Genomic DNA, 15,488 nt, shown 5'->3' with positions numbered 1-15,488 from the left:
CTCTAGCTGCATTTGGGAGACACTTGATCCCCTCCAGGCCCTGGCCCAGCTGTTCTCCTGATGCCTCAATCCTTCCCCATAAGCCCTCCACCCCTTTGGCTGACCTTGACTCTTCATTCAAAGGGAAAAGAGAAGCCAGCAGAACAGACCTTGAGCCTCTTCTTGCCGCCGAATTGACAAGCGAATTGTTGTCCTCTGTGCCCATCCATTCTGCTCCCCTTCGGCTGTAACTGAGGTCAATCCGTCTGCCTGTGCCCTGGACACCAGCACTCTCCTGCTCTCCTCAGGGATTCACACCTTCACATATCCTCTCTCTCTCTTTGGGACGAGGAGGATCTCAGTACGGATGTGATCGGCCCAGCGGCCATCAACATGCTTCTGTGTGAGCCAGTGAAGCCCCAGCTACCCCTCATTTCTCCCCTCTGCTGCACAGGGGTCCTTCCTGTGAGGACTACGCAACCTCTGCCTTGTCTTCCTCACCTGCCAGCGCCCTCTAGTCACATCGGTATGCTCCATCCCCAGCACGTCCCCACAGCCTCACTGTCACGGCCACCAACAACTCCCAGCGCCAGGTCCAACGAGGGCTTTTGTCTGCGCCCATTCGACCTCCCAGCAGCACTTCCTACCAGCCACGTCCTCCTTTTTTTTTTTTTTTATTTGCGAGAGAGAAAATGAGAGACAGAGAGCACGAGAGGGAGGAGGGTCAGAGGGAGAAGCAGACTCCCCGCCGAGCAGGGAGCCCGATGCGGGACTCGATCCCGGGACTCCAGGATCATGACCTGAGCCGAAGGCAGTCGCTTAACCGACTGAGCCACCCAGGCGCCCCAGCCACGTCCTCCTTAATAACAGTGATTTTTACGAATTATCAAGTGCTTGCTACCCACTGAGCACTCCGCATGCCTTACCTGGTGTAACTGTCACAACTGCCCTCATTTCACTGGGGAGCAAACCAGGGCTCACAGGGAGGAGCGAGAACCTGCCCAGCTCACACTGCTGGGCCAAGGTGACATGTGGATTTGCACAAGTCTGACTGTGCCACACACAGGGGAAGGAAACCCCTCTGGCTCTCACAACGCCCCTCTCCTGTTTCCCTCCTGCCTGACTACCCCCTTTCCCTCACTTTGGCTTTCCCCCATCCTGCCCAAATTTTAAATGTGGGAGGGGCTCGGTCCTGGTCCTTTCCCTTCTCTGGGGACATTCTCCTCCTAGGCCTTCTCATCATACCCCTGGGCATTAAATCCTTCCTCCCCAGTGTCTGTTTCTAGCCCAAATCTGAAACGAGGCTGGACTATCCAGCTGCCTGCTTGCTGTCTTCACTCGCATGTCCGCGGGCACCGGACACTTCCAAGTTCAAACACGACTCTGGCTTCCCTTCCTCCCTGACTCCAACACGTCGGTCCCTCCCCACCCGCTTCCCATTGCAGCAACGGAGTCACCAGTGGCTCACACTGACTCAGGCCCCGAACACAGGATTCTTCGCCACGCCCCCAACATCGCACCCACGGGGAGTCCGGTTCCAGCTCCACAGTGCATCTCAGAGCCCACTTCCCTCCGCCTCCGACACCGAGCTGCCCCCAGACTCCGCTCTTTCTGTTTCCACTTTTGCCGCTTCCATTCCATTCTCTACGTTTAGCCAAAGTGGTCTTTTCAAAACCTGTCTGACCCTTTTACTCTCCTGCTAGAAGTTCATCAGTGGCTTTTTAATGCTTTTAGGATTAAGTTAAAGACCTGAGCATGGCTACCAGGGGCCCTGTCATTTCTCCAACACTCTCTAGCACGGTCTGCAGGCCTCCCCACCACGGTCCCGACCACTGCCGATCCCTCCTCAGGCCTCTGCCCCCCATGCTCAGACCCCCGCCCCCCCCTGCCGGCTCCGGGCCGGGGAGGAGGGGGAGGACCTCTGGCACCAGTTCCCCCAGGGGACCACGCTTCCCCTTCATGGCACGTGGCACCATGAGAATGAAGTGCTTCTTCTAATTGTTTTGTTTCACACCTGTAAACTCCATCAAGGCAGATGACCCCTGACTCTTGAGCCTCGCTCCCATGGTGGCTCATAAACAACGTGCTCAAAGACACTCTGCTGACCGCCCGAGTGCCCACCCTGGGTTACAGCTGGGGTGCCGGGGCCACATTGGCTGGCTCTGAGTCTGGCTCCTCCACTTATTAGCCATGTCATATTACGCAAGAGACTTGACAGCTATGTGTATCAGTTTCTTCATCTGTAAAGTGGGGTAGATAACGTATTAATACCTCACGGGGCCAAAACAAATTAAGACATCTAAAGTCCTTGGAAAAAAGTCTGACATATGGACGGTGCTCGATAAAGGTGCAGACCATTAATCAACCCCCCCCAGGGCAGGAGCAGGGGGGTTTTGCTTAATCTAGATCGGCCCTGAATGAGGCAGGCCTGGCCCCCGGGGAACTGAGAGTTCCCTCCTACAGGGGCTCCCTGTGCAGTGACCCACGCACCATCTGTCTGGGTGCGGCCTTCATCTCTTCTGGGGGCCTGGCCACAGGATGACCCCTCCACCCTGCTGATGCAGCCTCTGGGAGGCTGGGAGGAGCCTGGGAGGGGGGAGGGGGGGAATGGGAGAGGCCGGGCCAGGGCCAGGGCCAGGGAATTCGCAAGAGTATCATGGCTTTAAATTTGCAGCAGAAATCAGAAAATCTGATTTTGCACATCTAAGAATAGCCGTTGGTTTCAACTGTGAGAGTGCCAAAGTGAAAGCTATAATCATTAGTACGTAACAAGCAGAAATTAACCACCTACCGCAAAGTCATTTTTAGCTGCCATCCCAATGTGGAAATTAAAAGATGGGCACCAAAAAGCTGCCTGGCTTGGCAAAGGCTCTGGTTCAACCCGGAATATCTGTGAATGTCTGACTCTCCGATGGCCAACCATGAGGTCTGCATCCTAAGGAAGTTGTATGGCTCCTAGGGAGATGGGTTTTGTACTACAATAAACATCAAATGCTCTAAGGCAGCCCCCCGACTCTGACTCCTTCCCCAGTAAGACCCCAGAGGCACTTATTTCTATCTGGCCTGGGTTTCCCTCCTGCAAAATGGAGGAGATAACCCCTTCTGACCTTCTTTATAAGACGGTGTATACACCAATGGCCCCAGAAGTTACTTGGAATTTCAGGAAAGGAGACCGTAAAAATAGGTAAATGTCATGTGAAGCCCAGATGCCATAAAGAAAAGATTGATAAATGTATTTTTTAAAGACCGGCCAAAAAAAAAAAAGAGACAAAACCACTAACAAAATAAAAACAGAAGAAAATATTTATAGCTCATATCACAGACACAAGGCAAATTTCTTTGGCACATAATAAATGCTTACAATTAAAAAAGGAAAGCTCAGTGTCTAAGAAGATAAATGAGCAGAAGCCATGAACAGACAATTGAAATACCATTTTTCACTGATCAGACTGGCAGAGATCTAGAAGTCTGTGAATCCGCTGTGTGGACAAGGATGTAAGAAAATGGGCATTCGCACATTGTTGGCTGGGCTGTAAACTGGTACTATTCTATGGAAGCCATTGTGACAAAATTTATCACAATTAAAGAGAACACACCCTTTGATCCATCAATTCCATTTTTAGGAATTTATCTTATATGCAATATATAGAAGGATACTTACTGATACATTGTCTGTAATGGCAAAATATTAGAAATAATCTAAATGTCAGTCAATGGAGTACTGGTTAAATTATGGTAAATTCATACAATGGATTTATACTATGCGGCCGGCAAAAACTCTGAGTCAGCGTTAGGTACGCCGACAAGCAATGATCACCCAGTGTGTGTGATAGCCCGGTGTGTGTGATAGCTAGCAGGGGTTGCTGGGGGTGACGGTGGCTGAGGCTCAGGGGCAGGATGGAGACTTTTCACTCTGATCCTTTGTACCCTTTCAATTGTGTACCATATGCAGGTACTACTATTAATTCAAAAATAACTTAAATACAACTGTTACATAGGTCCCAACAAACTAAGGAACAAAACAGACACATCCCATGCTGGTCAGCCACCAGGTGTCCTGGTGAAGAGCCCGAGACACTGGAGCCAGAAGCATCCAGGACAGGAGGAGGAGGCACAGAGGGAAGGGTGTGCCCAGGGAGCGGGGCCCACCACTCAGGAATGGGGGGGCCTTGTGTGTCAAACATCATTCGTCTTTCTGGATCTGTGCTCCCTGCTGGGCCACTGGCCCACTCCCTCACAGAGCGGCCGGAGGGTCAACGTCCAATTCATGATCTCTTTGCCATTCAAATGGACATACCAGTGGCCCAGGGGCCTGCTCATAAAACAGGCTGGAAGTCAAAGGTGGTCTCAGGGTGACCTCACCTGCAAGCCTCAAATCTGGGGCCACCTCACCATGGGCTCTTGTCATGAGCTCCCACTAGACTCAGCTCACCAGAGAAAACAACCAAGAGAGAAGAGACGCACAAATGCCACGAAACACCATGGCCTGGGGTGTTAGGCCTTGATCTTTGGAAGTTTCTTCCAAAGCTTGCAAAATTTACAGAATCTGGCCATACTGCTAGATCTAATGATGGAACCCTAAATTGTCCAAAAGTCGGGGGCGGGGGGGGTCACTGTTATTTTGCCTCTTGGAGCAGCAGAGCTCAAACCACAGGTGGTAAAACCTTACAGTCCAGGGGAAGCTGTCTGTTTTCTGAGTTCGTTCTGAATTTACCTCTTCAAAGACCATATGAATATGTGATACGATTCTAAATCTTGACTTAAACCAAGTCATTGCTTTGAAGGAGTCCATATGGTACAGATCCTATACAGATTCTAATTTACTCAATTCCTTCGTATAACAAAAGTACCCTGCATATTCTGTCCAGAGTTTATAAGGCAGGTTTGGTGTTCGTTTTCCATAGTTCAATCCCACCAACGTATAGAAGGTTAAAAGCCACGCCCACTAACTAACAACGAGAGCTTTATTCTGTGCTACAGGCTATGTCAATGAGAAGTGGGTATCACACGATTATGTCCAAATTCAAGGACAGCTCCAAACTGAATCCTAGCTCTCCAGTTCTTCAATCTTCTAATCAGCGGCTACAAAATTTCCTCCCAAGAGTCATGGGGGAAACACACAAAGGAACAGAGTCTGGATAACTGAATAAGGGGCAGCAAGCCAGCAGGAGAAACTGTCCTGGAACTTAGTGACCCTCACTCAGGTCACTGACTTTTCCAAAAACAGGGGAAGAGGAGCAATGCCTTTGAGGTTAAGGAAGTTCATTCCAGCCTCGAAGGACTGCCTTCAGCCCTGCTGGGTTTTTTTTTTTTTAAGACGTTGGCCCTTCAAAATCTTGATTTCAATTCCAACTGGAAAGACCCCTTGGCCCCTGACACTGGCCCTGCAGGGTCAGCCGGTCTCTCCTGGCCCAGACGCTGCAGCCTTCTCAGGCTTCTCTCTGTGTTCTCTGCAGTCACTGCTCGTGAGGGCGACCGAACGGGACAGGCGCCAGGCCCTCGAGCGGGGACTGAGCTTGTCTGCGGCGGCGCAGGGCATGGACGGCAGGGCATTCCCGCTGTCCCCGCGCCCCGGCTCATCCGGGACCCAGCGAGAGGCCACATGCCGGCAAGTGTCTGCGCCGGAAGAACAATCAGCACATTCATGAATCATCCCTCTTTTGTGCTTCTGCTTAGAAGAATGTAATTTGTTAATTTATGGCTTCATTAAAGATGCCAACACAGAGGAGGCTGGCTGAGCGGGGCTCGGTGACACGCCAAAGCCAGGTAAACCCAACCATGTTTTCATACACCAAGGTCTGCCAGTGGTTCCAAACGAGGCTGAACATCACACAGTTAGCTTTGGCAAGAAAAAGGAGTAAATAGATGGTGGATAACAAGCACTTTCCCCAGCCAAACCTGGGCTTCTACTGTGCACCCTGAGGGTCCGGCCTGGGAAGGCCCAGGTGGCGTCTTGCAGACCCAGTGCTAAAGCTCGAGGAACAGAAGTTACGGATCGTACAGAAACACGCGCACGTCAGTAAATCAGCAGCCACCATTTGCCCTGAGCCTCTGCGCAGTGGGGCGCTCTCCGCCTCACTGCCTGCGTGTGGGACGTATTGTGGGCCTTCAGCCCGGCAGCAGCACCACGTGAAGCTGGGGAACGGGCAGTCCTCTCTGCTCCTTGGGCTAGTTTCCAGTTCGGCGGTGCTCCCCGCTCTGTGGGGCAACAGGAGTGCTGGGGGGGGGCGGGGCAGGGCAGGGACATCGAAAGCACTGCCCCTTCCCTGGGTTCGATGAAGACCTCTGAGCCATCGACACACGTGTCCCCTTGCCCAGGGACTCTAGAGGTCACTGCCAGGATGCGCCAGGCACCGTGCTCGTCAACCCTAGGAGGTGGGGACTGCTACCGCCCCCGCCACAGATGAGGAAGCCAGGCTGAGGTGAAGCGATTAGCTCCTGTCTACACAGCTGGCAGAGTAGGGGACTTCCAGACTTCTGAGGCTGGGACACCCTGCCTTGCTGTCCCTGCAAAGGAAGCCTGGGTGTCTGTCGCTCTCCGGCTCCTGCTGTGACACAAAGCCCGCATCGCGCCCAGCGACCTCCCCAGGCCCCTCAGATGCCCATCAGATCATCTCCACCCCACGGATGCCTGCTCTGTACCAGGTTCTGGGGAGCGATGGGGAGACACAGAGAAACTCATGGTTCCTGCAAAGCAGTAGTGACATTTTGGCACGTGACTGCAAAGGCTTTGACTTCTCGAAACCCCTCCAGAAAGGGGTTGTAGGCTAAACAGGCAAGTGCCCACAGGACCCTCCAGCGTCCGGCGCAGCGGTGGGGGTGGGGGTGGGGGTGGGGGTGGGGCAGTACCTGCATGGAGCCAGATCTGTGCCAGCGTCATCCAGGGGTGTAGCGGGCCCTGCTTGGGGGCGCTGCTCTGCAGAGACGAGGCCACTTCTGACAGTGCCTGCTCCACTCTGGAGGCCGCCACGGACGTGGCGTGGACAGAGCCTGTGGGGGGGGGCGGTTCGAGAAGACGGCATCAGAAGTAAAAGGACAGACCCATGCGACTAGCCATCCACCCGCCCCCTCCCACACACAGACACGAGTTCAAGACGAACACACACTCCTTCCCCCATGATGCTTCCAAGTTGTATGTCCATAAAGAAATACAGACAATCATTACGGCCTTGAACGGGAGTTTCCATCCTGCGCTCGAGCTAATGTTTTAGTCAACAACCAGAGCACATGCTGTGGGAGGTGCTCCATCCGGGAGCTCAGTCTCAGACAGCGCGAGTGTTGGGGCAGGAGAGGGGTAGAGCTGGACACACGGCCGTGACGCTCATGCGGAAACGTGGCACGAATGAAGGGCTACAAAGGCAAGTGACACAGCACGCCGGCTGGGCCTAAGTCTAGAAGCCATCTGGGGGGCAGGGGGAGGAGTCATCCTTGCCTCCTGGGGACAGAGGAGACCATTCTCAAGACAAACCCAGCAACCTGCCATTCCTCTCCCTGGCCTTCGAGAGCTGGCCAACACCCCTAGATTTGGAACCACATTCTAGGACATGACCTAAGGATAGGAGGAAGAGCACACGTTGGCCCTACGTACAAGCAGATGTCCATTGTCAAGGTTGCACTAAGGGAGGATGGGCTAGAGCAAAGGCACCTGGGCTCAGGAGGGGTACCCGTCGGCCTCGGGGGCAAAGCTCGTTGTCCTAAGCGGCTAAGGAGAGGAGCAGACCGAGCACATCCTCTAGTCAAAGGAAGCTGGTAAAGGAACTTCTATTCAGAAATCAAATGACTCATTCCTTGTCCTGCTGCCCTTCCACGGGGTCCTGGTGGCTGGAGTGCACTCCCTCCACAGGGGGCTGGCTCCTCACCTCTCCCCCGCACGCTCCCTCTTGGAGGTGTGGCCTCAGAGCTGAGAGCAGGCGTCTCAGTCATTTCAAACTGCAAACTGTTGATATTTATGTCACTGGCCACATTCTTTCATTTTTAATTCATCAACAAGCGTAACATGGAGAGAGACGTTCCGACATCGTGAGTGGTAACTCTCGACTTATTGTAAGGTTTCAAGTAGTGATCATCTATAAAGACAAATGCTGACCACTCCAATGCACCCAGCTGGTTATACTCTGGGTAAGACAAAATTGTGCGCATAAAAATAATTTCTGTTGGGGCTTTGAGATGCGCCACAATTTATTCGTTTTGAGAGTATTTGCAGCAAGAGGCTGGCCATCCATATTGTGCTTTGACTGTTCCAACATGAAGGAAACATGGGTACCTCTAAATACACTCAGATCCTTCAGCGGGGGTTTGGTGGAGGGAGCTCACGGGAGGCAGACGGAAACTAGACTGGGAATCCGCCTTCTGTGGATAATCCACACAGAGCACCCACGAGGACGAGCGAGAGGAGAGCGCCTCGGGGGATGGACAGTGAGTCCTGCAGAGGGAACCAGGACACACAGGAGGAGGAACCGGAGGCCGAGTTAAAACACGCCAGTCGATGCCATTATGACCCAGAACTCACAAAGCTCAGCTAAGGACTGACCCTTGCTTAGACAAAGTGTGTCTGACTACTTAAAAAAAAAAAAAAATCAAAACAGCAAAATGATCAGACTGCTGTTGATTATTTTGGTCTTGTTTTGTTTTGGACTTTCCATGGAAAAGAAATATTTTAACTTTGAGAACAAGGATTTGATACAGTTTTCCTGAGAACTTTAGTAGCAACTGTCAGCTAAATAAACAAGGTTGCTGTATATTCTGATGTCACCACGCTGGCTCGCCTTCTCATCGCCTGCCTTGAACAGTGGTTCTCAACCTTGGCTTCGGGTCAGAATTCCTTGGGGACTTAAAAGACCATGATGTCATAGCTGGCCCCAGGCAAACCGCATCACTAACTCTAGGGGGGAGGGCAGGCCTCTTGCTAATCGCCTAGGTGATCCCGCTCTGTGGTTGGGAGACCCATCCACCTGGAGAGACAGAAAGCAGTTTTTACTAACATTTGGTCAAGAAAAGCCTGCAGGAATATTCTACACACGCCAGGCAGGGAGCATGAGCTCCCCTGCTTCCCTGCAGCCCAAGACCCTGGGGAACAGAGTTCCAGGAAGATCTTGTTCTTTAGAACACTGATTCTCAATTCTCCTGGTCTCAGGATCCTTTTATAGACTCTGCAGAGTCCCTGAGACCCCTGCCAGAGATTTTGCTTCCATGGGTTATATCTATTGATGTTTTTGCCACCTTGGAAATCAAAACTGAGAAATGCTTAAAATACCTCGCCATTAATTCATTTGCAACTAACAATAATAAACAAATACTGAAGAAAAAGTCAACCCGTTTTCTCCTAGGTTCTATGGGTCCTTTGCTATGAGGACCTGTGACTTTTGGAGGGGCTAATTTTGGGTTTTGGATTCACTATTTGGTCTGCAAACAAATTAATCAGAACCACTCTTAAAGTCCCTTCTCTTCGTGATAGCTATACACAACTAAATTAACTAATTATTCACATAATAACATGGTTCCCTGTGAATAAGGTCTGGCAAACGATGACAGTAGTGATTATCAGTTTTAGCGAACACAGCATGGCAGGTTTCAGGCAGTCCAATGAGCACTTTACGTATATATTTCGCTTAACCTTTAAACAATTCTATGAGGCGGCTAACGATGTTACTGCATGCTTTAGACAACAAAACTGAGATTTAATGAGCTTACGAATTTGTCCAAAGTCATACAGCCAGTGGGTGGCAAAAGTAGGACTCGAACAGTAGTCTAACTCCGAATCTAGCCTCCACATCCAGCTCCCGTACCACCTCCTCCAGAAAGGCTGCCGTGAGCCTTCCGTTTCTTCTCCCTGTCACTCCCCTGTAAGAAGGTGGTGGGCCTTGGGTCCTCAGTGCTCCTCCAGCTCCCTGTGGGTACGGCTATCCACTGCACAGACCACACCGTTTTCTGTTAACGTCACTGTCTCTCCTCTTAGACTGTGGTTCTAGAAGACAGGAGGCAGGCCCCACATCGAGGTGCTTTCAGGGGCTGACCATGCCAGGCCCATGAGAGCTACCAGGTAAAGGCTTGCAGAATGAATGAGCACTGTCGAGAGACATGTCACCGTCTGAAATCTGGAAGAGAGTGGTCGGTCCCCTCTTTTGGAAGCATGTGTGTGTGCTCTACTCTCCTGGCCTAACAATGACTCAGAGGCCAGAACCTTCATTGTCTCAAAGGGCTTCTCCGTGTGGCTGTCCTCACTTCCAACCGCCGGGACTGCAAATGACCGTGGCACATAGTAGCTTAAACACTGCACCTCACTCCGGGACTTTCCCCCGTCTCTAATATAACTACACCATTTAAATATGGAGGGGAACTGCGGGTTTCCCTCTTAGTCGATCCCTTTTAACACACGCTTCGCAAGGGCAGAGACCCTTCATGTTCTAAACTAGGGACGGATATTAGAGCATTCGGGTATTTGCTAACAATAGCAGGTGACTAATAATAAGGGCCACATTACTGAAGAGTTAACGTCTACTATTCCTGGCAATAATACAATAAGTCAAATTCTTCCATAGGATTAGAATTTGGAGGAAAAAAATAAACATCATTATGAATCAGAATGGATATATCTGATAAAAACAAAACAAAAACAAAAACAGCCTGTAAGTGACTGTCTCATAGGACTGAAATGGTAAGTGCCAAAATAGATACTTTACCAAAATAGATTTTGATTTATGTAGGTACACAACTGGAAATGCTAGTTCTAACCAACATTTGTTTTTTAAAGCAACCCTTGTCTTTCTCACCAAAGCAAATGTATCCCTACAGTGTACGTGGGGGTGGAAGGGATTATTACCCTAAGGGAAATGGACAAATTGAGGCTTAAAAAAGGAATCAGAGGGAGGAATATAAGATATATTTCTAATTTGAAATCCAAGACTCTGGAGGAATGAGCTTCCACATAATCAGGTTCAACAGGTAAGCCGGAGAGAGTGCCCGGCTGCTGAGCATCTCTTATTTACCACGTTAATTCGAGATGTGCTTATCACTGTCGTAACCCTGCCGGCCGAGCAGGGCTGTGCTCTCCCAGGGCCCTCAGCCACAGGGCACAGAGGCTCTGCAAAGCCACTGCAAAGCAACTGAACCGAGAGCTGGTGCAGGCGGCAGAGAGCGCGCCCGGCAATCTGGTCCAGGTTCTGTGACCTAATTGTCCAAATGGTCCAGGGGGCAGCAGATGCCCTGGAGCTGAGCAGATCCACATCTCCCCAAGTCAACTGCTTTCTCTTCTCTGCTACCCAGATGCCCTAAAGAAAATGTTATCTTGGACACCTGATCCAAAGGCAAAGTGCCACCTGAAGAACTGTTCAGATTCCTACATCCAGGGTTTTCGTCTGGAGGGGTGGGGGAGGACGGGAAGGCAATAGAGAGGACCTGGGGACTGCAGTGGGCAGGCAGCTCCCCACGGCTGAGAGGACCCAGAACCAAGGCCACTGACCTCAGGAAGCCGTGAGTCCGAGCTCTGAACCCCTCCCGAGGTTTTCTGACCCAGGCTGTTGTCATGTGCTGAAGCCTGTTGAGAAACCCCAAGGCAAATGGGACACCAGGAGCAGCCAGCTCAGATTGCTGGTACAGCCGGAGCCTTCCCAAAAATCCTCTCTCCAAAGCATGCTACCCCTGTGGCCGACCCCACACGGACCTCCGAGGGCGCAATCGCATGTGAACCCCATCTCACCATTCAAAGGGATCTCAGAGGCCACAACCTTGTTAGGCACAAGGCGTAAGACATGGCCTGGCTACTTTCACAAGCATGGTCACTGGATGCATGGCCTCTATTTATAGTCTAGCTGTCCTTCGGACTGTTCCGGTGGCACTGGGTAATCGGCTCTTGTCCCTCTCCCCTCGCAGCTTCCCAGCATGTCGTACCTAGACTAGATCTTAGATCAATCTCTGCCCACCTGGTGCCTGGGCAGGTGTCAGCGTCCAGGCATAAGGGACAAGTGTTACATGATGTGCAACGATAATCCTTCACTGCACATCTCACATGAGTTTGCTTGGGATTTGGGCTGCTCTTGGCTTCCCAGCCCCAGCGTTAACTCAGATGCCTGGTGTGCACGGATATGGAATGATGGAGCACGTGGCCATGCCCCAAGTCCCCTCTCTCTGCTGGGCACCCACCTTCTCCCTGGCTAATCCCACAGCAGCAGATACCTGTGCTCCCCACGTTCTTCGGAAAAGAAACAGAGCCGCTCCATAACCCCCTGCTCCCCGGCTGATGAACCTCCGGACTTATTGCCCCTCAGTTCTGAAATGATTCCAGATTATCTGTCACTAGACTTTATTCGGCTCTCAGTTCTGAGAAGCTGTGCCCCCCAGACCATTCAAACAGGGAAGGAAGAGGCAGCAGGTCCACCTCTTCGGGACCCCGAATACTGAACAGCAATCGGAATGACTAAGCATTCTTGCTAGAGAGCTCTGCTTACAGTTTTTCATTTTTAACAGGAAAAGAACGTCTGCTTCTCGAGACAGGGCTTGAAAGTACAATCAGTCCGATGCTGCAGACTGCAGGCAGCCCGGTGACCCTCTCTCACCTGCCGCCTGCGCTCGAAGAACCAGAACGTCCCCGGGGCTGCAGGAGGCAGCAGCTCGGGAGCCAGCGAGGACGGTCCACTCTCACATCAAGCCCCAAGCTAGGCACATTGTCTCTATACTTTCTTTTTGGTTTTAACCGTTAAACATTTTGTCCCCCGCCCCCCCCCACGGATGTTAGGGCAATTCCCATCTTTGCTGGAGGCAGTCCTGCTTCTCTGAGGAGGCGGATTTGGGCTGGGGGGCGCTCCTCCCTGCTCTCTGAGGCGGTCTGCCAGTGTAATAGGGGCGTGGGTCCCCAGCGCCTGGCAGGTGCCAGCCGTTCCCGCCCGATCCCCACGGACAATGAGGCCTCTCCTGCTTGCGGGTTCCTCTGATGAATAACTTTGGTCCCCGTTCTAGGAGCTACTTCCCTTTTTCACGGAGTGGGAAAGAGATTAAGACAGCCAAGTAAATCAGGACAGCCAAACCCACGGTCTCAAGACGAGATCACAATTTCCATGTGACTTTAACAGACTATCAAGCACATGGAACCTGACAGGATGTGTCTTCTCCTGAAGGGGGGAAAGCTTTAGGGAAGGAGCACCACTAAGGCGGTCGGGGGGGGGGGCGGAGACTGGGGTTTAGGGCCACCAGTGGGCATGCGGGGGTGGCCTGGCATGCTGCTGACGGGTGTTGGCAGGGCCAGGTGGGCACACGGGAAGCGTGGCGGGAAGCCGTTCACAAGCATGCGGGAAGATGCTAGCTGTTGGAGTGAGCTGAGCCCCGGCTCTGGGCTGGAGACAGTACCTTCTGGAGGACTACACCAGGCAGATGCTTTCATTTCCATTAGAAACCCTCCCTGTTGCATATTCATGAGGCTGTGTGTCTGGACTCAAGTGCCTGGGGAAGGCTAAGTTTGTCTTTGAATGCAGCTTCTGGGAAAAGCCTCCCCAGTTTGGGTGACAGTCTCATTACTGGACACACACTCCTTAACTTCCATCTGCGTGCTATTTATTATTGACTCGTCAATCTCCTACTAAAGTTCTCTTCAAGCTCGTTTAAAGAAAGACACCACAGAACTAATTGGGGAGAATTAATTTTAATTTCATTAAAATAGCAAGAAAAGGCTCATCCTCGAATCATTAGGGTTGAATTTTTTTAACTGCCACCCCTCAAGAGCAGTGGGGTCATCACTGGAGTAATGTTTTCATATACAGATTCTAAAAACTTGACTTTATTCTGTTAAGCAGGAGCAGAGGGTGAAATGTACACCCCACTGACTAGTCATTTCCTGATCGTGAGATACATTTTGAAATGTCAGAAAATGCAAAGTCAATAATGAAATGCTAGCCAAAAGAAGAGGGAAAAAACGACCTTGAATTTGTTCCTCAACCGTATTTCATTTGAGAGGTGTGTTTTGTCATGAATCTGCTTATTCTCTTCCCCAGGGTTACTCGCTCCTAAAGAGAGCAGCAGTTTTCCCTATCACTGGATAGAAGAAACCGAGCCAAGAACCCAAGTCAGTATTCCTGATTTTAGCACCTTCCTGGAGAGGCGAATAAAATGTCAACACGCATTTTCCTCCAAGATAATGACTGCGAGAGCGCTCAAGAGTGGGGGCACCTGGGGTCCCCAGGTCTAAGGAGTGGAGAGCGCGTCCCAATAGGGCTCCTCCTACCTGGCGGCCACCTCCCTGCGGGGGGCCACAGCTGCCCTCAGGCACTCAGGAGGGGGCACCTGACCCAGGCTCGGAGATCAGGATGAGCTCCTGGCATACCACAAAGGCGTGCATGAACAGAATTAGTAGACTGACATCCTTACAGATAGGGAAGCTAAGGTGCGGGGAGAGTAACTGAGTTGCCTGGGTTCTTCTGCCGAAATGGTCCTTGAACCTAGCTTTCCTGACAGTGGAGAGCTGGGGTGGTTTCCATGGAAGATAACTAAGTCCCTTGTATAAATGCATCAAGCCTCACTGTAACTAATGAGGGCTGCCTGAGGATTTTAATGTTACCCTACTTTCTGAAAAATCAAATCTTTTTAATGTATCTGAGGAGCCTGATTTGAAAGAACCCTGGCAGTGAAACTTTTTTTTTTTTCCCCTGAAGAACCCTAATGTGATGAAAATACCAAACATATCTCTTCTACTACGGACTTTTATTCATTTAAAAATATTTTATTTGTATGGACACTTTCAAAAGCCAGAAATAAAGTCACATCTAAGCTGAGCTGGATTTCAGAGGGAGGAAGTCATCTCCCTGAGAGGAATATTTGCTGTAAGCAGTAAAGGCTCAGATCATTCCAATGCCCTGGATCACTATATACATTAGCATTTCTCAAAATGCAGCCCCTGGAACATGGATTCCATAGGGTGCGAAAATGATGAAATTAGCTGGGGAACAAGGGGTCAAGCTTCAGAGCCTCGACTTTTTTAAACTGTAGGACTTCTCAGAGCCTTTAATGCGCCAATATGCACTGTCAGTCTCTAAGAGGGAGATGCAATATTGCTCAAAAATATTTGACCGCAGAGAATCAGCAGTCTAGGAAACATCCTTGGAAAAATAACTCACTCATGCCTCCTTAAAAGAACACCATCGAAAGTATTAGTCCTACGCCCGGGGAACTGCTTAGTCTCCTTTCAGTTTGGGTAGATGCAGGTTATATCTCATGATGTCTGTTTCGCCTTTTTTAAGGAAAATTAATTATTAGAGTTGCTTTTCTACATAGCAATAACGTTTGAACTGGAAAAAAAAATTAAGGTTCAACTGGTTCGTTCCCTCTACCCCAAATTCACAGATGACCTGCACTGGGGAGGCTGAGTGTCTCACACTTCCAATCAGCGCCAGTGGGGCTGTGGTCAATCCACCGCATGCCTGACTTGGACTTCTTTCCTGCACTGCCTCCTTCTGTAGTCCCTCCCAGAGAAGTACCGCCTCCCCAGTGCTTAAACCCAGGCTGCGGGGGGGGGGGGGGGGGGGGGG

General features: G+C 50.9%; 1 protein-coding gene across 1 annotated transcript in view; it reads right to left on the bottom strand.

Moving 5' to 3' along the window:
• Positions 1–15,488, bottom strand: part of TTC7B (tetratricopeptide repeat domain 7B) — a 219,442-nt gene that overhangs the window by 36,936 nt on the left and 167,018 nt on the right. Inside the window, exon 16 of the mRNA XM_081829739.1 lies at positions 6,829–6,969. Within this exon, the coding sequence (XP_081685865.1) occupies positions 6,829–6,969 (141 nt within the window). The remainder of the gene's footprint in view (positions 1–6,828; positions 6,970–15,488) is intronic.

This window comes from Leptonychotes weddellii, chromosome 9, assembly GCF_054177405.1.
Source record: "Leptonychotes weddellii isolate Sample4059 chromosome 9, ASM5417740v2, whole genome shotgun sequence".
Classification (NCBI taxonomy): domain Eukaryota; kingdom Metazoa; phylum Chordata; class Mammalia; order Carnivora; family Phocidae; genus Leptonychotes; species Leptonychotes weddellii.
The sequence above is the reverse complement of the archived record's forward strand: the minus strand, read 5'-3'. Positions and strand labels throughout refer to the sequence as shown.